This window comes from Mytilus galloprovincialis, chromosome 4 (assembly GCF_965363235.1).
Source record: "Mytilus galloprovincialis chromosome 4, xbMytGall1.hap1.1, whole genome shotgun sequence".
In the NCBI taxonomy this organism is placed as follows: Eukaryota; Metazoa; Mollusca; class Bivalvia; order Mytilida; family Mytilidae; genus Mytilus; species Mytilus galloprovincialis.
The window spans coordinates 34,342,411-34,360,579 of NC_134841.1; the positions used below are offsets into that span (position 1 = coordinate 34,342,411).

General features: G+C 31.3%; 1 protein-coding gene across 4 annotated transcripts in view; it reads right to left on the minus strand.

Annotated features, from left to right (window-relative positions):
- LOC143071960 (uncharacterized) overlaps positions 1 to 18,139 on the minus strand; it is a 28,707-nt gene extending 10,568 nt beyond the window's left edge. For 2 of the 4 annotated variants that reach the window (XR_012977003.1, XM_076246680.1), the window contains exons 1-17: positions 18,041 to 18,139; positions 17,613 to 17,683; positions 16,574 to 16,649; positions 16,284 to 16,321; positions 14,850 to 15,441; positions 11,515 to 11,591; positions 9,971 to 10,042; positions 9,061 to 9,198; positions 8,498 to 8,620; positions 8,120 to 8,191; positions 7,776 to 7,921; positions 6,592 to 6,693; positions 6,039 to 6,125; positions 3,602 to 3,718; positions 3,175 to 3,355; positions 2,016 to 2,159; positions 874 to 959 (exon numbers count right to left, since the gene is read on the minus strand). Coding sequence is in view for 3 of the 4 variants with exons in the window: in XM_076246680.1 (XP_076102795.1) it covers positions 874 to 959; positions 2,016 to 2,159; positions 3,175 to 3,355; positions 3,602 to 3,718; positions 6,039 to 6,125; positions 6,592 to 6,693; positions 7,776 to 7,921; positions 8,120 to 8,191; positions 8,498 to 8,620; positions 9,061 to 9,198; positions 9,971 to 10,042; positions 11,515 to 11,591; positions 14,850 to 15,441; positions 16,284 to 16,321; positions 16,574 to 16,649; positions 17,613 to 17,637 (2,076 nt within the window). In the remaining variant the exon portion in view is untranslated. The remainder of the gene's footprint in view (positions 1 to 873; positions 960 to 2,015; positions 2,160 to 3,174; positions 3,356 to 3,601; positions 3,719 to 6,038; positions 6,126 to 6,591; positions 6,694 to 7,775; positions 7,922 to 8,119; positions 8,192 to 8,497; positions 8,621 to 9,060; positions 9,199 to 9,970; positions 10,043 to 11,514; positions 11,592 to 14,849; positions 15,442 to 16,283; positions 16,322 to 16,573; positions 16,650 to 17,612; positions 17,684 to 18,040) is intronic. The other 2 variants (XM_076246678.1, XM_076246679.1) reach the window with 2 other exon arrangements.
- Positions 18,140 to 18,169: the final 30 nt, after the last annotated feature.

The window sequence follows — 18,169 nt, forward strand, 5'->3', positions numbered from 1 at the left end:
ACAAAGTTATACAGATAGCACACCACAGTCAGATGTATAGTTTCGCATTTTGGCCCAGACGAAGTTTTTAAATATGAAAGCTATTGTGTAATAAAATTCATGTTGTGGAAGCTGAAAATTAATGTTGCCTTCAAAGATGGTTTACATGTAAACATCAATATTGTGTTATGTATGTATTATGGGCTATCTTCTGTTTGAGAATCCGTTTTCTCATACCATACCAGTTTTGATATTTTCAAAGTGAGTGATTTTCTTATTTACTATAATTTTGACAAACGAAATCAATTTTGAATATAACATTTTACCTTGGATAACTATTCCTTGGAATCCTTACTTGAAGAAATATTTAAAAAAATTTATATTTTCATATAACGAAACAGAGTTTGAAACTCAACATCTTGGCTAGTTCTGAAACCTGGAACCAATTTCGATTTCAGAAAATTCTGCTAAAATCCAAGGACGAACAGAGGTTTCTCAAAACTTGTGATTTTCTATAACAAGAACAACACTCCAAATTACCTCACACACCCTGCCAGCTACTGTTACGGGGAGAAAATCAAGAGACATGCTCATCAATATTTATACAATAATCCTTTAATTCTATAGAAATACTAAATAATTCATATTTGATAATTTGAATATATTAAACGACCGAAAGCAGAAACATAGCTTAAAATGCAAAATCAGGAGAGGGGATACACCATATATTAATGATATAAAAAATCGAATCAAATGAACATTTTAAAAAGAAAATTATACTAATATAGTGTACAGTATTTTTGATGAGAGATTGATGGCTAGGACTGCTTTGAACTGATGTGTGCGTGTTTAATATTTATTCCTTCAATACAAATACATTAAGAAAAAACATACCACAACTTTCCCGTTGGGTTCAACACATAGGACAGTACCTCGACAACCTCTTCCACCGTCCTGTTCACCGTACTTCCAATCTTTACCTGTAAACATAAACAAAGTACACAAAGTCGAAGAACTTGATAACAAAATACGATGTATTTAAGGGTGAACATTAGATACTCTTTATACCAAGGTAGTCTTTCAACATGTTTAATGGTCCAATCAAACAGTTCATTATTGGTTGTTGCTATTTCATAAGGCATTTTATGTGTTCAAAATTCGGTTTTGTTGGCAGGACTTTTGTTTTCCCTGCTTTCTTTATTTCCATTTCACCTCGCCCTACGTTCTTTATTCAGAATCTTTTTTGTCGGAATTTTGATTACATACTGTTAAAGGGCCACTAGTTGCCAAATTCATAATCACCGATTTGACTCAAATTCTCATATTTTATTTATAACAATGTAAAACATTTTTCCAAACTATCAAAAGTATAAAAAAAACAATTTACAGGACATGGTCTCAATAAGATGTAGCTTCATTTCGTGTGAATTTTAGCCAAGACGCCATCTAATGTATTATCGAGTTGACCTTCTATGACCTTCTATGACCATATAAGCGATGTAAACATAAACAGAGATATAAATAGATTAAGCAACTCGTGCAATTAGATATAGGTCTGTTAAATTTTGTATTATGGCTTTATGCTGATCGTCGTTTTTACCTTTTTAAGAATGATTTTTGGTGGATCGAATCAGTCGATCAAATTATTTACCTTTGTTTCACTTTCAATGTTAACATTCTTTTCCTTTAAATAACCGTACACAGACAATGTATGCGTTATTCTATCTCTTTCTCCGGGGTTAAATTGGAGTTCACATGAATACGGTTTCAATGAGGTCGAATTATTCACTTGCAAGTGAAATGTTTATTAGCTTAATTTGACAACATTGAACCATTTTAGCTGATAACAGAAGATTATTATTTCACTATTTCACTTTCATTAGTGATTGAACAAACAAAAAAATCATACTTTAGATTTTATATATATATCGTAGCTATTACCCCTTTAACAAAAATATATCAAGGATCTCAATGATTTTACTGTTTTATCATCAACATATGACTACCTTGTTTTATTCCTTCATTTGATACAGTACCTCTTTTAACTCTGCATCCAACAACAATCAACTCATTTTCTATTTGCCTAGGTTCATTTACTGGTTCAATGTCGTAACACTCATTAGTTTCATCATATCTATACACATTCTCGTTTCCACTGTCCCATTCGACACGTATCTTCCCTGAAAAAAGATTTACATTTGGATGTAAATTATACAAATCACAATGTGTATTACTCTAACCCGACTGTGCTGTTTTGAAGTATCTTCTCTCAATGGATAGCATTTATTTCAAATAAATATTGTATTTCGGCAAAGATTTTTTAATTACATTTTTTATGATACAGCCATGGAATTGAGAGCAATTTGCAAATATATATTATTTTCCTGCAAATTTCTTATAATAACACTTTTAATGCTACAAATAGATTTCGGAAGATGTGGTATGAGTTCCAATGAGACAACTCTCCAGCCAAATAACAATTTATAAAAGTAAACCATTATAGGTCAAGGTACGGCCTTCAACACGGAGCATAGGCTCACACCGAACAACAAGCTATAAAAGGGCCCCTAAAAGCATTAGTGTAAAACCATTCAAACGGGATTACCAACGGTCTCATCTATATTAAAAACGACAAACGAGAAACACGTATGAACTGCATAAACAGACGACAACTACTGTACATCAGATTCCTGACTTAGGATAGGTGCAAACATTTGCAGCGGGGTTAACAGTTTTAATGGTACCAAAACTTCTACCTTTTTCTGAAACAAAACATCAAAACATAGAAAAACACACTATAGAATATCAATTATAATTAAAAGGCTTAACTCGATCAAAAACGCAAATAAACAAACCATGAAATAAACAACTATATCAAGCTTTTTCCCCCCAATGCATTATTCTTACATAGTCACGGATAGCATGGAAAATCATAGCGGTTGTATTTCATACGGAAAAACTATTGCATTAGAGTGACTAACGATTATTATTTCCAGCCAATCAAAATTATGGATTCTGATGAAACATTCACGCGATGTAATATTCTATCCTATATTAACTAGCATTTTACCAGTACTCTAGTCAAATGCAGGATTCTTTTCGAACTACTTCACACACGGCATACATGATATAAATTAACCCCCCCCCCCCAATTTGTTCATAAGAGCTGTTAATTGTGGGAAAACCATTACATACCACGTTTATCTTCACCAATAACAGTACCAGCCATTTCCGAATCTTGATTTTGCCATTGCCAATGTGGTCCTCGTCGAACACGTGTTCCTAACTGTACAGCTTGACAGTTTGGTTGTTTGAATCGACCATGATATTGCGTTCCAGGATCCAATAACAACATTACATTGTCCGTGATATCATCCTGTATCGGTAATAACACTTGATATATGATAAATTGTGATTATCTGTTAATTTTATAATGTTTTTTTCTGTGTAGAATTGTGTGTTCAGTTCTTGTTCTTTTAAATATCAAAAATTCAGTTCAAACCTTTTTTAAATACTTTTTTAACCATATATAGTGTGTACAAATGAAATAACTGTATTTCTACATCAAGCGTATTTTTATTAACAGTTTTGTTTTCATGTAATAAATATTTGAACAACTTACATATGCGTCTAATTCCTGCAGACTAGGCGAACTAGCTGAACGAACAGCTTTTCTTACGGTGGATCTATTAATCTCAGAAGTTGCCTCTAATTGGTTTGCTATAATTGATGATTGGAGCTAAAATGTACAAGTTATAATAACAACCTTGTTGAATTTCAATGTCAATGGAATATTAACTCTGAAAAAAATCTCACAAAGGACATCTTCAACATAAGCCAAAGATGAAACCAAAACCAAGACTGATACCGAATCAAAAGAAAGTTGGAGAAGCATTTATGTGCAAATATCTGTGTTTTGTATTAGCTGTAATGAACTCAATCCGTATACTAGTATTCATTTATTTTTTGGGTAAAATATCACATCGAATATGTCATGAAACATAAATTAACATAAATCTTTTCATCTTTACTGAATACAGTTATCAAGTAAATCACAAGAAAATATGTCAGTATAATTTCATTCATGATGCACATTAATCATGAAGAATGTTTCAGCGAAGGGACAGTGCTGCACATAGTCATACAATTGGTGCACACTACTGATTTTTTAAAATTTTCGATCGTATAATGGGATTTTTAAAATCTATTCTTCAATCTCAAATCTTCTCGTTGACAATTTGGTTCTATATCAGTAGCGAAACCTTCTTGATGTATTTGGTAGAACAATGGGTGTTCAGCTTGATGAATGGTGACACCAAGCTGGTGACAATAAATAGGCAATATTACAATGGTGATGTCTCCTTTATGGCCTACATCATTCTGTGTAAAGCATTTCGTCATTGCTAAGAAGACAGGTCACCTCAAAGGAAAGATTAAGCAAGAAGTTTTAATTATAGTACATCACATCAGACGAAAATATACAATAAATAAAATCGGATTCAAGGCATGTTATACTAAAACAATTTAAAATAAAATAAAACTTATTATCCATATAAGCATCATGGTTTCCATGCTTCTGCTACTTATTTTCCTTTAGATTAGATAGAAGTACATGTAGTTGATGTAAGCATGACAAAAATAGACGAAGTAAGACTATTTTGTAATAGTCCCCAAACTGATATGTTTTTATAAGAAAAGTTCATGTCAAGTACATTCATAACTTGAATCAATTTTATGTATAAATAAAAACAATTTCAGATTTGAAAAAATCTGAAATAAATGCACGTTTACGCTGCTAAATACCACTATTCTGATTGTTTTTAGTTTTTTTAGGCAGTCTTTGAAGATTATTGTTTGTATTTGTGTCGTTTTTAGTTATGCTTCTGTCGTTTTGATTTTCTCTTTGGTATCTTATTTAATTTTTTGTTTTCTTCATAGATTTAATGCATCAATTGAACTGTCGGAAAAAATCACCAAAAAGACACATTCTTGTTAAATAACACCCCTTTTCTTACCTAATAGAAAAGGAATCATACCTTCATTCTAATGTCGTATGTATGTGGTAAAATTATCAATGAAGCTGCCGAATCTCTTATTTTGAGTGCTGTTAAATTGACATATTTCTAGTTTTTAAGCTGAAACCTCACCATTATACAGAAAATGCTAGAATCCACATCAAATTGGACAGAACATAAAATGCAACTTTGCAAAAAGAAGAAGTCAACGACTACAAACGCTGTACGTTGATGTCTTACTTGATACAACTATTTCAAAGTAAACATTAAACTTAAGATTAATTAAATAGTTCATGGCAATAAATTATAGTTTTATGGTCCGCTAAAGTCAAAATAAAAATTAACACATGTTATGAGGATGAAGGCCACAGATGTGACAGTTTATGTTTCAAAATCAATCATATCAAAAGATACATGTATAAAAATTTGCATACACTTCAATTATAAGTACCAATTGTGAATTCAAATATACAATACTTTCATTACAATCTGAACCAATGAGCATATTGTGTATTAAATGAAAAGACAAATGTCATCAATTATTAAAATTGAATGTTTTCAAAAGTCAATCAATTAAGAGTTATCTCCCCTTGACTATACATTTGTTAATAATAGTGTTACATCTCAACTTTTGGGAGCAGATACCGCTTTTTTTGTCACCTTTAATTCAACAATTAAAGAACCTCTTTTCAAGGTGGAAGATGGGGAAGGGGAAGAGGATTAAAATATTTTATGGAATTGAATGTCACCAAATTTCTGTATGTGTTCTTCCCTCGGCAGGTATTTGGAAAAGAGGCTGGATATTAAAACATGTGCTCGAAGTAGCGCCTCCTTATCAATTATCAACATGATATCACAAGACAGAATACAATTAAAAATTACAATCTTTCATTGTACCATAAAGTCACCTGTGCTGCACATAAGTGTATTTAAAAATATGTCTTCAAAAAGCAAGATAATAAATATCAAAGAAATCTATATCCGCCCAGAAAAAAACCACCCCTACCTTCCAAAAGGGAGCATAAATTAATATAAAATATTTACCAGAACTTGTGTATTTTGTGCAAGACGTTGTATCTGTTCTGGTGGTATTAACTTGCCAAAAGTCTTTTTAACCATCGTTCTCAAAATCTTAAATGGAATTATATTTTATATAATTTTTTCCAAACATAAGCCATGACAAATTATTACAAACTTTTCTCTGGAAAATTAATCATGATTTAAATCTTTAAGAGATTAATATCAGATAGGGCAAGGACGTTCTAGGTTTAGATTCAATAATTTTAAAATCAAAATAGCAGGTTATTGTCATACCTTTAAGAAACCTTCAATATTCATTTCCGAATTGAAACGTCATGTTATATCAAATACAAAAAAATATACAACTATCCTTCTTAAATAATAAAATGCCTTTCCAAGATATAAAGAAAGAAGAGAGAAATCTTATTAACAAAAAGCTTTATCTAACCAAATAACTATTAATATGCTACGGACAACACGTGCATTTGGAGGATCTAATCAAATGCCTAAGTTTCTTACAAGGCGTAACATAATATGATGATAATATTTATGATAATATAATAGTAAGAAAACTTACATCAGTGTTAGCACCTCCTATTGGTACACAAAATATTTTCGTTCCACCATGTTCACAAAGTTGGACACTATATTTCATTTCACGCGCTGCATTTAACGAAGTCTGGAAGTAAAGTAATATGTTTAATACACGCTATTGTTGTTAGATATCATTTACAAATGATGCAACCATATCAGTATTCTATAAACAGTAAATGAATTGATGGACGATGGAACCGATTCATACAATATAGTATTCTAATATAAAGCTTGGTATCAAATATCAGAAAGTTCTAATTTTAGTTCTTGTGAAAAATGCAACGAATATTTTATCATGGAACAAACAGTGTTTTATAATCGAATTCTTCGTATTTGAAATCACACTATGTATCTAATAATGGAGTTTCGAATATAATATGAAGAATAGGTATTTAACAGTATATTGTATAGTAGCTTGACGGATTGCACTTCAAAAGTAAAATTATCATGACTTATTAAATAAATATGTTTAACAAGGATAAGGACAATATCCTTCAAAATTAAAGTTGAGAATCCAACATATAATTTAGTTTTCAAAGCTAGTCTACATAACAATAATGTGTTTATATAATAATACTAAAACAATTCAATGTAACTGTAAATCTTAATCAGTTCCTTAGTCGGTTCTTTTTTCAATTTTGCACACGTTAAATTAGGTGCCAAATACTAATTTTCTAACTATCTTAGGCAAAATTTCATGTTTGTCAACTTAAGTTTGTTCATTCCAAGATACCGCCACATCTCAACGAAACTCCAATGATCGGTATCTTAACCTAAATGTAATCAACCTCTTCAATATCATTCAGTTAAACTCTCCAATTAATTTTCGACAATTTTATGTTTTGAATTTACAATTAAAATTCCTCATTTAATATTGCCAACGTTATGTGCAGTCGATAAATTTGCATTTTTTTGTTATACAAAAGAAGTTTAAGATGTTAAAAAGTACATTACGTCATTTCAATTTGTTTACAACTTTCACGTGGTGTTTTAAATGCAAGTTTTTTTGTCAAAATTGAACGCACTATTTGTGACTGTATGTACTCTTCAAAACGTTATAACATTAAGAAATGATATTTATACACAATGCAACAATCGAAAGGTTTGATATTACCATTATGATCAATGTTGAATAAGTACTCTATCTGTTCTTAGATTTATTCTTACCAATAAATCTGATACAAAAGACTCTTCCATTATTCCAATACTTTCTCTGTCTTCTTCACTAAGAGCTTCTACGCGAGTTGGCATTCCATCCGTTATCACAATAATGTTAGGTAGGAAATCATTGTTCTCGAGGGTAGTGGAACCACCTTATAGAAAATTCTCATTTCAATTGATTTGTAAGGAAAATTATATAATCTACATATAGATTTACATACAATCTTGTCTGAAATAAGGGCATTGCTTTCCTTTCATAATTATTGAAAAAAAGAAAGAAAAAGAACATGTTTCCATTGTTAAGATTAAGAAGAGCAGCTATATGGCTATACAATGTAAAATAAACATACAGTTGTGAATTCCGGACAATGCCATCAACAGACCAGCTGCTAAAGGAGATGGACCACAAGGTCTCAACTTGGCTGAAATATAATACTGATGTTTAAATAAAGATGGAATAGAAAAAACAATCATGATTTATAAATTTAAAAGTGTAGAATAAATAAATTATAAGCTCCGTTTTTTTAAAGCTTTTGATTGGTTCTGATTGTCTCAATATAGTTAGTGGAATTTAATTTAACATGACCATGTAACACATCTTAATGTTTAAATAAAATATTAAACTAAGTTTCCAATATCAAATTAATATACATATTTATAACTTTGGAATTTGATTTGTACTGTTTTCCGTTATTGTGAAATATGAGTCTATATGATATCTAATGTACCTATTTCTCTTTTGATATAATCATACTCTGGTATAGGATGCGTGATTAATTCAGTGTCTCTTCCAAAATGAGCGAGTCCAACGTTATCTCGTATACCGTATCTTAAACTGACCTGATGCAGACCTGTTCAAAAGTAATGTCTACAATTAACAATGTCTTAAGACACCAATAAAAGTCGAAAACGGTGTTGGATGACCTGCTTCTTTAGTTTTAAGTTCTGCTTTTTTCCCCCTTTATAATCTTTCCAGGGTCCTGAGTGTATCTACAGAAAAATTATTTATCTTACAGCAGCTGCCGTGCCAAATGCAAATTTTTATCCTACATTTACTGTTATTATTATAAGCCTGTTCTAATTTTGAACGAAGCAAATACAAGTATGTTGAGTTTTGATTTACCTTATAGTTAATTCAAAGACAAGTCTGTTTCGCATTCAATAAATAAAGAACAGCTCATTTCTCGTTGATCTTCATAACTATTCTGTATAAAAATAAGATAATTCATAACATGCATTTTATTGAAAATTATTTGTATAACATTTAATTATAATGATTGATATTTTTTACCATCGATGAATTTAGTTGCAGTTCTTATCATTGTCTCAAATTTTTCTCCTTGCATACTCTCTGATGTGTCCAAGAGTAACATATAGTTATGTCCGCTGGCACTCCTATTGTTATTACTAAACGCCAATTCCATACGGACTGTAAAGTAAGAAGTAAATGCTTACAGAAAAGCTGATATATATTTCTTCTCAGGATAGATAAATATTGTGGATTTATTTTTATTCGTGGGATACCAATTTTTGTGGATTTCGTGGGTACAGGCGAACCACGAAATTAAATGATAAACGAATAACAAATTACTATAGGTGTGTATTCAGACATGGGCGAAACCACGAAATTTAATATCCACAAACATTAAGTTTTCCTCAATCCACGAAAATTGGCACCCACGAAAATAAATGAATCCACAGTATTGTGTTTTATTGCCTTTTTTGTAATCAACATGAATCGTTATCACTGAATATTTAAATTGTCAACTTATTTCGTCATCCCAAAACTCCAAAGATATTTCACATTGTATGTTGTACAATTGAAATTTGGACCAAGTACCAAGTATCAACCTGTACCAAGTCAGCTCTTGATTTTGCCTTTTGAATACGGACTATGTGTTTAGTAAGTAACCGACAGAAGATGAAGATTAGTAAGAGCAACTAGCTGTCCATGTAAATCAAAGAATATAGTTAACATCTGAATTAAATTTCAACGAAAAAATATTAGAGGGCTTTATGTCTTATGAAATATTGAATTATTGCTTAGCTAAGATATATATATACATGTATATATAAATTACAGCTTTACGTTAAAGATAAGTTCACGACATATACAAAGATGTTATTATATAAGGAATATGCTTATAGTTAAAAGATTTTCTAATTTAAATAATTAAAATTGAAGCCAAATAATAGTTTACCTTTACTTCGTGCCTGTCCAGCGATTGCGATCCAGTCAGCGTACGAATGAACTTTCTGTCCTCTGTCAAAATCTAAAAGTTAAAGAAATGGAGTCAGACATTGTAATTAAACAAACATACAAATAGATAGACAATTCATATTGCTGTCCTTTTTGGAAAGCCTGTTAACATTTTCTATCTATGATTGTAGTATGACATTCCCAATTACTTTAAATTTTTATATATTCAAACAAAGAGATCTGGTATGAGACGACTATGCACCAAAGTGTAAATAGGGTTGATATTACTTATTATAGATAATCGTCCGGATTCAACAATCAACAATAATGTGTCCCATGTACACTATCATTTTCTTTGTTCAGTGTACCGTGTAAATGGGATAAAATCTCTAATTTGGCATTCAAATTAGAAAGATCATATCATAAGGAACATGTTTACTAGGTTTCAAGTTGATTGGACTTCAACTTCATCAAAAACTACCTCGACCAAAAACTTTAACCTGAAGCGAGACAGGCGGACAAAACGAACGAACGTCCGAACGGAGCCATAGACCAGAAAACACAATGCCCATAAATGGGACATAAAAGCCGATTTCGTTTAGGCGGCCATAACAGGCCCCGACATATGAAGATTATGACACAATTCAATTGAAAAAGCAATGGGTTAATTTATGACAAAACAATTACGATATATATATATATATGACAGACATGAACCAACGACAACCACTGAACTACATGCTCCTGATGTGGGGCAGGCACTTAAAACAACTTAGCGGGGCTAAACATGTTTGTGAGTGCTCAAAACTGCCCTAACCTGGAACAGTAGTGTTATATAACAAACTATATTTGTTGATGTGTTTCTTTGATAGTGTCTAATATATATTACTTGTTGTTTTAAATTGCCTTATTCCTGTCTTATAATCTGAAAACACTATTTGATTGTCTTTTGATTGTGGTCACTAAATACATTCTGGTATTTACATTACTTGCCATTTTAAACTAACTTTGTAATTTAAGATTACTGTTACAGTCAATACCTTGAGTTCAAACTTTGTTATTGTCTCAATTTGTTCATTATTTGTTGACCTAGTTCAGACTGTTTTACACCAACGCAATACCTTATGATTGTCATTTATGTTTATGTTTTAGTTGTTTGTTCTGTTCAGTAAAGGCCATCCAAAATATACTAGGACTATTATAAGCCTGGTACCTTTGTTAACTATTAACAGAATTAATCAATATTCTTTTTCTGTCTTTTTCAAAACTATTGATCATGAAGTATGTATGTATCTATACTTCCTGGTTTTAAAAATGTTGGGTTCCAGCATTCCCAATGATAGTCCATTCATAAAAGCGCTAAATATGTACGAAATTTATTGAGTGGTCTTCATTCACCTTTTTTTCATTTACTAGTTATAAGTCGATATCACTACACTTAGTGCTAATCCATGATGTTTTTATCATTTCAGTAATCAGTGCTTCGGTTCTAACATGAATTATTGTCATTTGTCATGAAACTTATGATACTATTGTAGTAATTACCTCTGTTAGCATTCTGAGACAATGCTATACTTTCCCTCTGTCTTTCATATGATCTAACGTGTGTCTGATTAGGACTCCTGGCAAACAAAATATCATTAAGCACTGACATGATTGATTTAATACAATTTATTAAAACTATAAAATTCCTAAGAATTGATGGTCCAAAATCCTTTCGGCAAAGTTGTTCTTAGCTTATTTTTGGCTATTTTTTTCAGGTCGTCTTTGGTGATTCAGCTCCTCATATCTTTAAAGATATATAAAAAATCTAAAGTTTGATTTTTTTGTTCAACCAATAATGAAAGTGAAATAGTGAAATAACAATTCGCTTTTCAGGGGCGGATGCAGGAATTTTCGAAAGGGGGGGTGCTAACCCAGGGCAAAGGGGGGGTGCAGGGGGGTGCAAAACATATGTCCCGATACAAATGCATTGATCGGCAAAAATAAAGGGGGGGTGCGCACCCCCGGAACCCCCCCCTCTGGATCCGCCACTGCTTTTTGCAGCCAAAAAGGGTCAATTTTGTCAAATTACGCAAAGAAACATTGCTAATAAGGTATTCACTTGCAAGTGAATGAGTCGACCTCTTTAAATCCGTATTCATGTGAACTCGAATTTAACCCCTAGCTAGAGATTGACAACGCATGCATTGTCATGCGCGTAGCTACGTTTTCGTCAAAACGCCCGGGCGTACACTTGAATTTTGAAAATAAAACAAATAATCGACATAGAATATAAGAAAAACTGGTCAAAAGCACATCAGTCTTGTGCTTCTTTTCTTAATGAATTGTAATTTTGAATGAAAAGGGACTAAATTTACTCAAATAGATCATTTAATATAATTGTTCGAATCTTTTGTAAAAGTCTGAATCCACTATGAATTCTACGTACTTTTCTTATATTAAAAGCAATTCACTATCTGCTCAGATTCGATATGCTGTTTGTATTTTTGTCGAGCCTGTGATTTATGTCCCAAAAGCGAGACAAAGCGGCGTAAATATTTAGGTTCCGAATGTGGATAAAGTCTTTTGAATGACTCTCTGTGAAATTTTACGAAAGTTATACAGAAACTGTTTACGATCAAAAGAGTATTCAGAGCAATATACTAATGCAATTATATCTTTTATTTGCCCGCATTTTAAGGACAAAATGTATTTCTTTCTGCAATTAATAAGTAGTCGCAGTTTGGGTTTGGGCTTACATTTTGTTATTTCTCAATTACATTAACTACTTGTCGAACCTTCATCGAAATTTATGAAATATGCCGAAGAAACTTTTTCTTTGACTAGTGTCTAAAGCTAAAATTTTGAAAGCATTTGTTTTCATTCATTTTTCGGTTCTTTTCTGATAGACAGATAGCCGGGCTCTTCTTTACGCAATTAATTGTTTTACATGCTCAATTTACAAACCTTCATAGATTGTCGTGAAATATTCCAGATCAAGAAAAAATTATCAAAAGAAAATTTTAGATTTTTTTTTAAAAGCCATTTAAAGGAATGATAAATTGTTTCACTTTATGTGGAAAGAAGTCCTAGGTGTTCCAGATTTTTTTTTATACTGCACCTCTTAGAAATATTTATTTTTTCATGTTCATTAAGGGGTGCTTTTGTTGATTGTATGCTCACTCACGGCACCCTTTAAACTTATTTAAAAGTAATATTGGTTTGGACGTTTTCTCTAAAACCAATGACCATTAGGCTAGCTTCAAGTTTAACACGATGAATAAGTTGACATATTACAAGATTTAACCAAAAAAATAAACCATTTAGATTCAAAAGTATATATATGTTGTTATCAATGATTTTTTACTGACAGGAATCATTATGGTATCTCATTCTCGATAGCTTTCAGGGGCTTCGTCCCTTTCGAACCCACTACCAACAGGTGCTTTGACATTGGGCGGTTGGCACCCCTCATAACCCTCGCCAAGGTTCGGGCGTACACGTAAAAATGACCCAGCTACGCCACTGATTGTACGTGTACTGGTTATTCAAAGAAAACGAATATCAACAATGAAAGTGAAACTAGAGTAAATCATTTGATTACTAATTCGATGCACATAAAATTATTCTTACACGAACAAAAGCAATGAGAAACATCTATTTTTGATCTATAAATTAAAATCAAACAGACCTATAAAAATCCAATTGCAGCGTTGGTTTAATCTATTCATATCTTTATTTATGTTTACATCGCTTAATGGTCATCTGAGGTCAAATCGATAGTTAATTAGGTGGCGTCTGGACTAAAATACAAACGAAACGAACCTATATATTATCTACCCCATGCTCTGTAAACTGTTTATTTTAGGCTTTTGATAGTTTGAATAAATGTTTTACATTGTTGTAAATCAAATATGAAAATTTGAGTCAAATCAGTGACCATGAATTTGACAACTAGTGCCCCTTTAACATCTTTCCCTTTCTGTTTGAAATGTTCCTGAGGACTAAATGCAATCCCCGAAAAACGCTCCTGACGTACCAATTTTCAGTGTTATTTTCCTCTATTGTTTTTAGTCATTCCGTATTGAACAAAGCAAGGAAACAAAAGTGTATATGATGATCAAATGTATTATCATCTTCCAACAAAGCCGTAAAACAATTTTCTGAGAAAAGTTTATTTCAATGGCAACATTTTTACATGCTTTCATGATAACGCTAAAATTAATGAATTTACTTTTTTCCAATTCTAAGTTATAAACTCTAAAGTCAAAGATACCAGCAGTATGGGCGACGGAAAACAAGATAGTTAGGCGATTACATTTTTGTACAAAAAATGATAGTATAGGCGATTAAGAACTTGACATATACGAAGAAGACATAATTCCTATGTGCACCTCTAAATGTCTGTAAACAGTTGTTAATTTATGTTTATGGTTACCATTTTTCTTAGTTTCTTTTGTTACATACTCTTAAAACTTTCGCTTGTTTAAAGTCAGGAACATATAGCATTTGTTTGTCTTAAGTGTCGTTTTAATTTTTTATCATTTGTATGTTTCGGAGTAAAGTGTGGCGTCCATCTTTCTGAACTAGTATACATCATTGTTTAGGACCAGCTGAAGTCCGACATCGGGTACGAGACTTCCTCGCTACATCGAAACCCATAGTTGGTCTCTGACTGTTTTCTGTTCTTTGTTCGGGTTGTTGTCTGTTTGACACATTCGCCGTTTCTATTTTCTATTGTATTTCAAAATGTTTCTTTGTTTCTAAATTAACGTTAACACGTCTTGCAATTATGTAACTTATATCATACATTTTTGACTTTATCATTGCACACTAGTATTAGTGTTAGGACGTCCTGTATGTTATTATATGAAATTTATTCGTTAATAATTTCGTACCTTTCATTCACATAATTTATCTTTATGTTGGGTGAAGGTTCTTTTTTACTCTGGATTGCGGTTGTTGCAATCGGTGGATTTAACATTTCACCTTGAAAGCAGAGTTTCTTTCTCTTATAACACATTCTATTGTCATGGTTTTCATTGGTTCTGCAATGTTTCAAACCGTTTACTAATTGTCTGATTTTTGGTTTCTGCCGCTTTTCTTCTTTTAAAATGTCTACGTTACTGACTTTATCTTCTATCTGACTTCGGCAATACTTGTCTGCTACTGTTTCTTGTTCTACATCTTTCTGGTATTTTGAACAACTCTCCTGTCCTTTTTCATACATTTCTTTAACATTTTGCCCACGGGATGATGTCGCAGTTTCCTGTTCTGTTTGATTTGGTTCTTTCTGGGTTAAATATGTATCAGTTTGCAATATTTGTTTATTCAATTCGGTTGATTTTTCAGTTCTTGTTCTATTCTTTAAGGCAGAAGAAAGTATATCCAATTTCTTGGATAACTTTTCTGTTGTTCCTAGTATTGCTTGCAGCTGAGAAGAATCTCTACACGTTATGTTTTCACAATTTGCTAAATGCTCCTCGATTCCTTAGATAAAGCATAATCATTGTTACGTTGATATTTCAGTAATATATAAAAAAAAAAAAAAAAAAAAGCTTGGGAAACACCAACATTCTCTTCATTGAACTTAACATTACAATAAATTTAAAGAGTAGCTTCAAGAAGGGTCATACTTGACTCTTGACATGAAATTCACTGACATTTATTATGTAACAAAATGAGTTTCAGCATCTGAAAATCACAAAATCAACAAGTATGAACGAATTACATGTTGTTATGAATTCATAGTTGCAAACATTTTTTTGTTATATAAGTGACTATTTAAAAAAAAAAGATCTTGTGTAATCTAAAGACTTGATTTTAATAAATAACATAATATAATACTGAGAGTTACATTTAGATCTTTCTTGTATATCCTTCTATAAAAAATAAGGATATGTGGTATGAATGCCAATGAGACATCTATCCATCAAAGTTCAAATAAAGTGGCCGTTTTAGTTTAAATTGATAGGATTGTAATATAAGAAGAGGATTTTAAACAAATATTTCAGCTGAAAATATCGCTGTCGTCAGTGTATTTATTTTTATCAAACATTATACACATTAACCAGTTACCCTTTATAAACCAACGATAATCAATTTTAAAGAATTACTGAGTTTGTCGATTTGTCAAATGACTCATAAATCAAACCTTTTCTATGCTACTAAATTTAACTGTGGCATCAATATATTTTCTTCTAACGATTGTTTACCATTTTATGTTCATAGAATTCCTTAAGATAATAAAACACTTTTCTTTTATCAAATGTATAGTATATTGTATTATTCACACATTTTATTTAAAACATGCAAATAGGGAAAAGATCTACCTTCAAGTCGTTTTATCTCACTACTAAATCCAGTGTTGCTGTAAGATAACAAATAATTATGAATTCTTGCTAACAAAAAATGAGAAATACATGCACAAAGAATAATGTATAAGTTTTCATAACGTACAATGATCGTTGCCGTTGCTTGTTAACTGTCACTCACAAATTGATCTATCTTACAGAAGCACCTTTGATGCGCCCGAAAATTAGAAATGCGAGTTTGGTGTACTACACTATCAATCTTATCTCTTTCTTGATTGGTTTGAAGATATGAATTTTTACAAACTTACAACTGTTTAGCATTTGTTTTCTCTTTCACACGGTTCTGTGTCAGTTGAAGGTCTTGCATGGCATTCTTAATAGTTTCTACCTAAAAATATATATCAAACCAGTATTATAAAGGAAAATATGCCAATAGTGCAAAATTTTTAACTACAATATATTGAAAAAAATATATTTCAGATTATTTGGAAATGAGTATTAGATTATGCAACACAAAAGATACAATCATACATAATGCTTTGTCATTAGGCGGGAGGGTTCGGCTAGCCGTGAAACCAGGTTTAATCCACCATTTGTTCTGTTCAAAGTCAATAATATCGACACGAATGGTATAAAACTTTCCTTACATTTACCATTCATTCCTAAAACACGGTCGTACAATTGAAAAAAAATCATTTTCAAATATGGAAAGAAGCATGCATACAAGATTATGGGTTCACCTTAGCTCTTTTACTTCAAACATAGAATTTTTATGCGGATTAAGTCGTTTTGACAAGAAAACAACATCAATGCAATATATTTTTTTTTAATTTTCAGGGGACTTGATTGATTAACATAGATACGCAGATTATATTAAAACCAGACGGAAAAGTTATAAGATTTATTGCAAGGCATTAAACATCTTTGGAAGATATTGCTGGGTAAAATCCGAAAAAAATTGACAATTGAAACTGAATAAACGGACAGTAAACACAGTAAAAAGAATAGAATATAAAAAGGGAAACCAGTCTGAAATGAGAATTATTGCTGTCAATTAAGAAATTCAGAAATTATTGCAGTGTTTTTATTATTGCAAAAAATTCAACAGGGTAACCATTTTAATCGTAATAATTTATTTGATTTAAACAGTATTTGTCTCAATATCGCAAATATTAAAATCGCATTTTTGTCTTCAATAATTTTTGAATTTACAGTAATCTGGAATATTTTCTCACATTTTCATCATTAATAAGTCTCTTTAGGGGTAGAAAGAGATGAAGAATTGAAGTGAATAATAATAATAAAAAAAAGAACATGAAGTAAGCCGACTGTTATTAAATCATGAACCTACCATATCTGATATAGCCGCCATTATCAGGTTGTTTGAACGTTAGTTATAAGACCTTTATCGTTGCCCGCTACAAATAAAGGGAAATAAATTTAAAAAAAATAGAAAAAGAAAACAACAACAATGTTTAGTCATTATAAGAATATCTCATCATTTCATGTTATTCCTGTAAACATATTAAAATGTAAATAGAACACAATTAAGTTCCCTCCTTTCTAAAAATCCTCATTTTATTTGCATACATTCTTTTCCATTTAAAACGGAAATAGTGGTCTGACTGTATCTCCAGGTTTATTTAAATGGAGTGTATGAGGATTAACACGTTAACTTTATGATCTCGTTTAAAATAATAATAAGAAATCTTTTATAGCAAAATACTAATATACAATTGCATAAAACTCTACTGATAAATGAAAAACAATTTTACTTTCGGTTTTCAAGTAAATCCATCAGCATCATTCAGCTTACATATACTAGACTGGATGTACATGGTGTACTAAGCTGCCCCGGAAATTATTGTTATAAATAACTCCAGTGGGAAAATAAAATCTTAAAT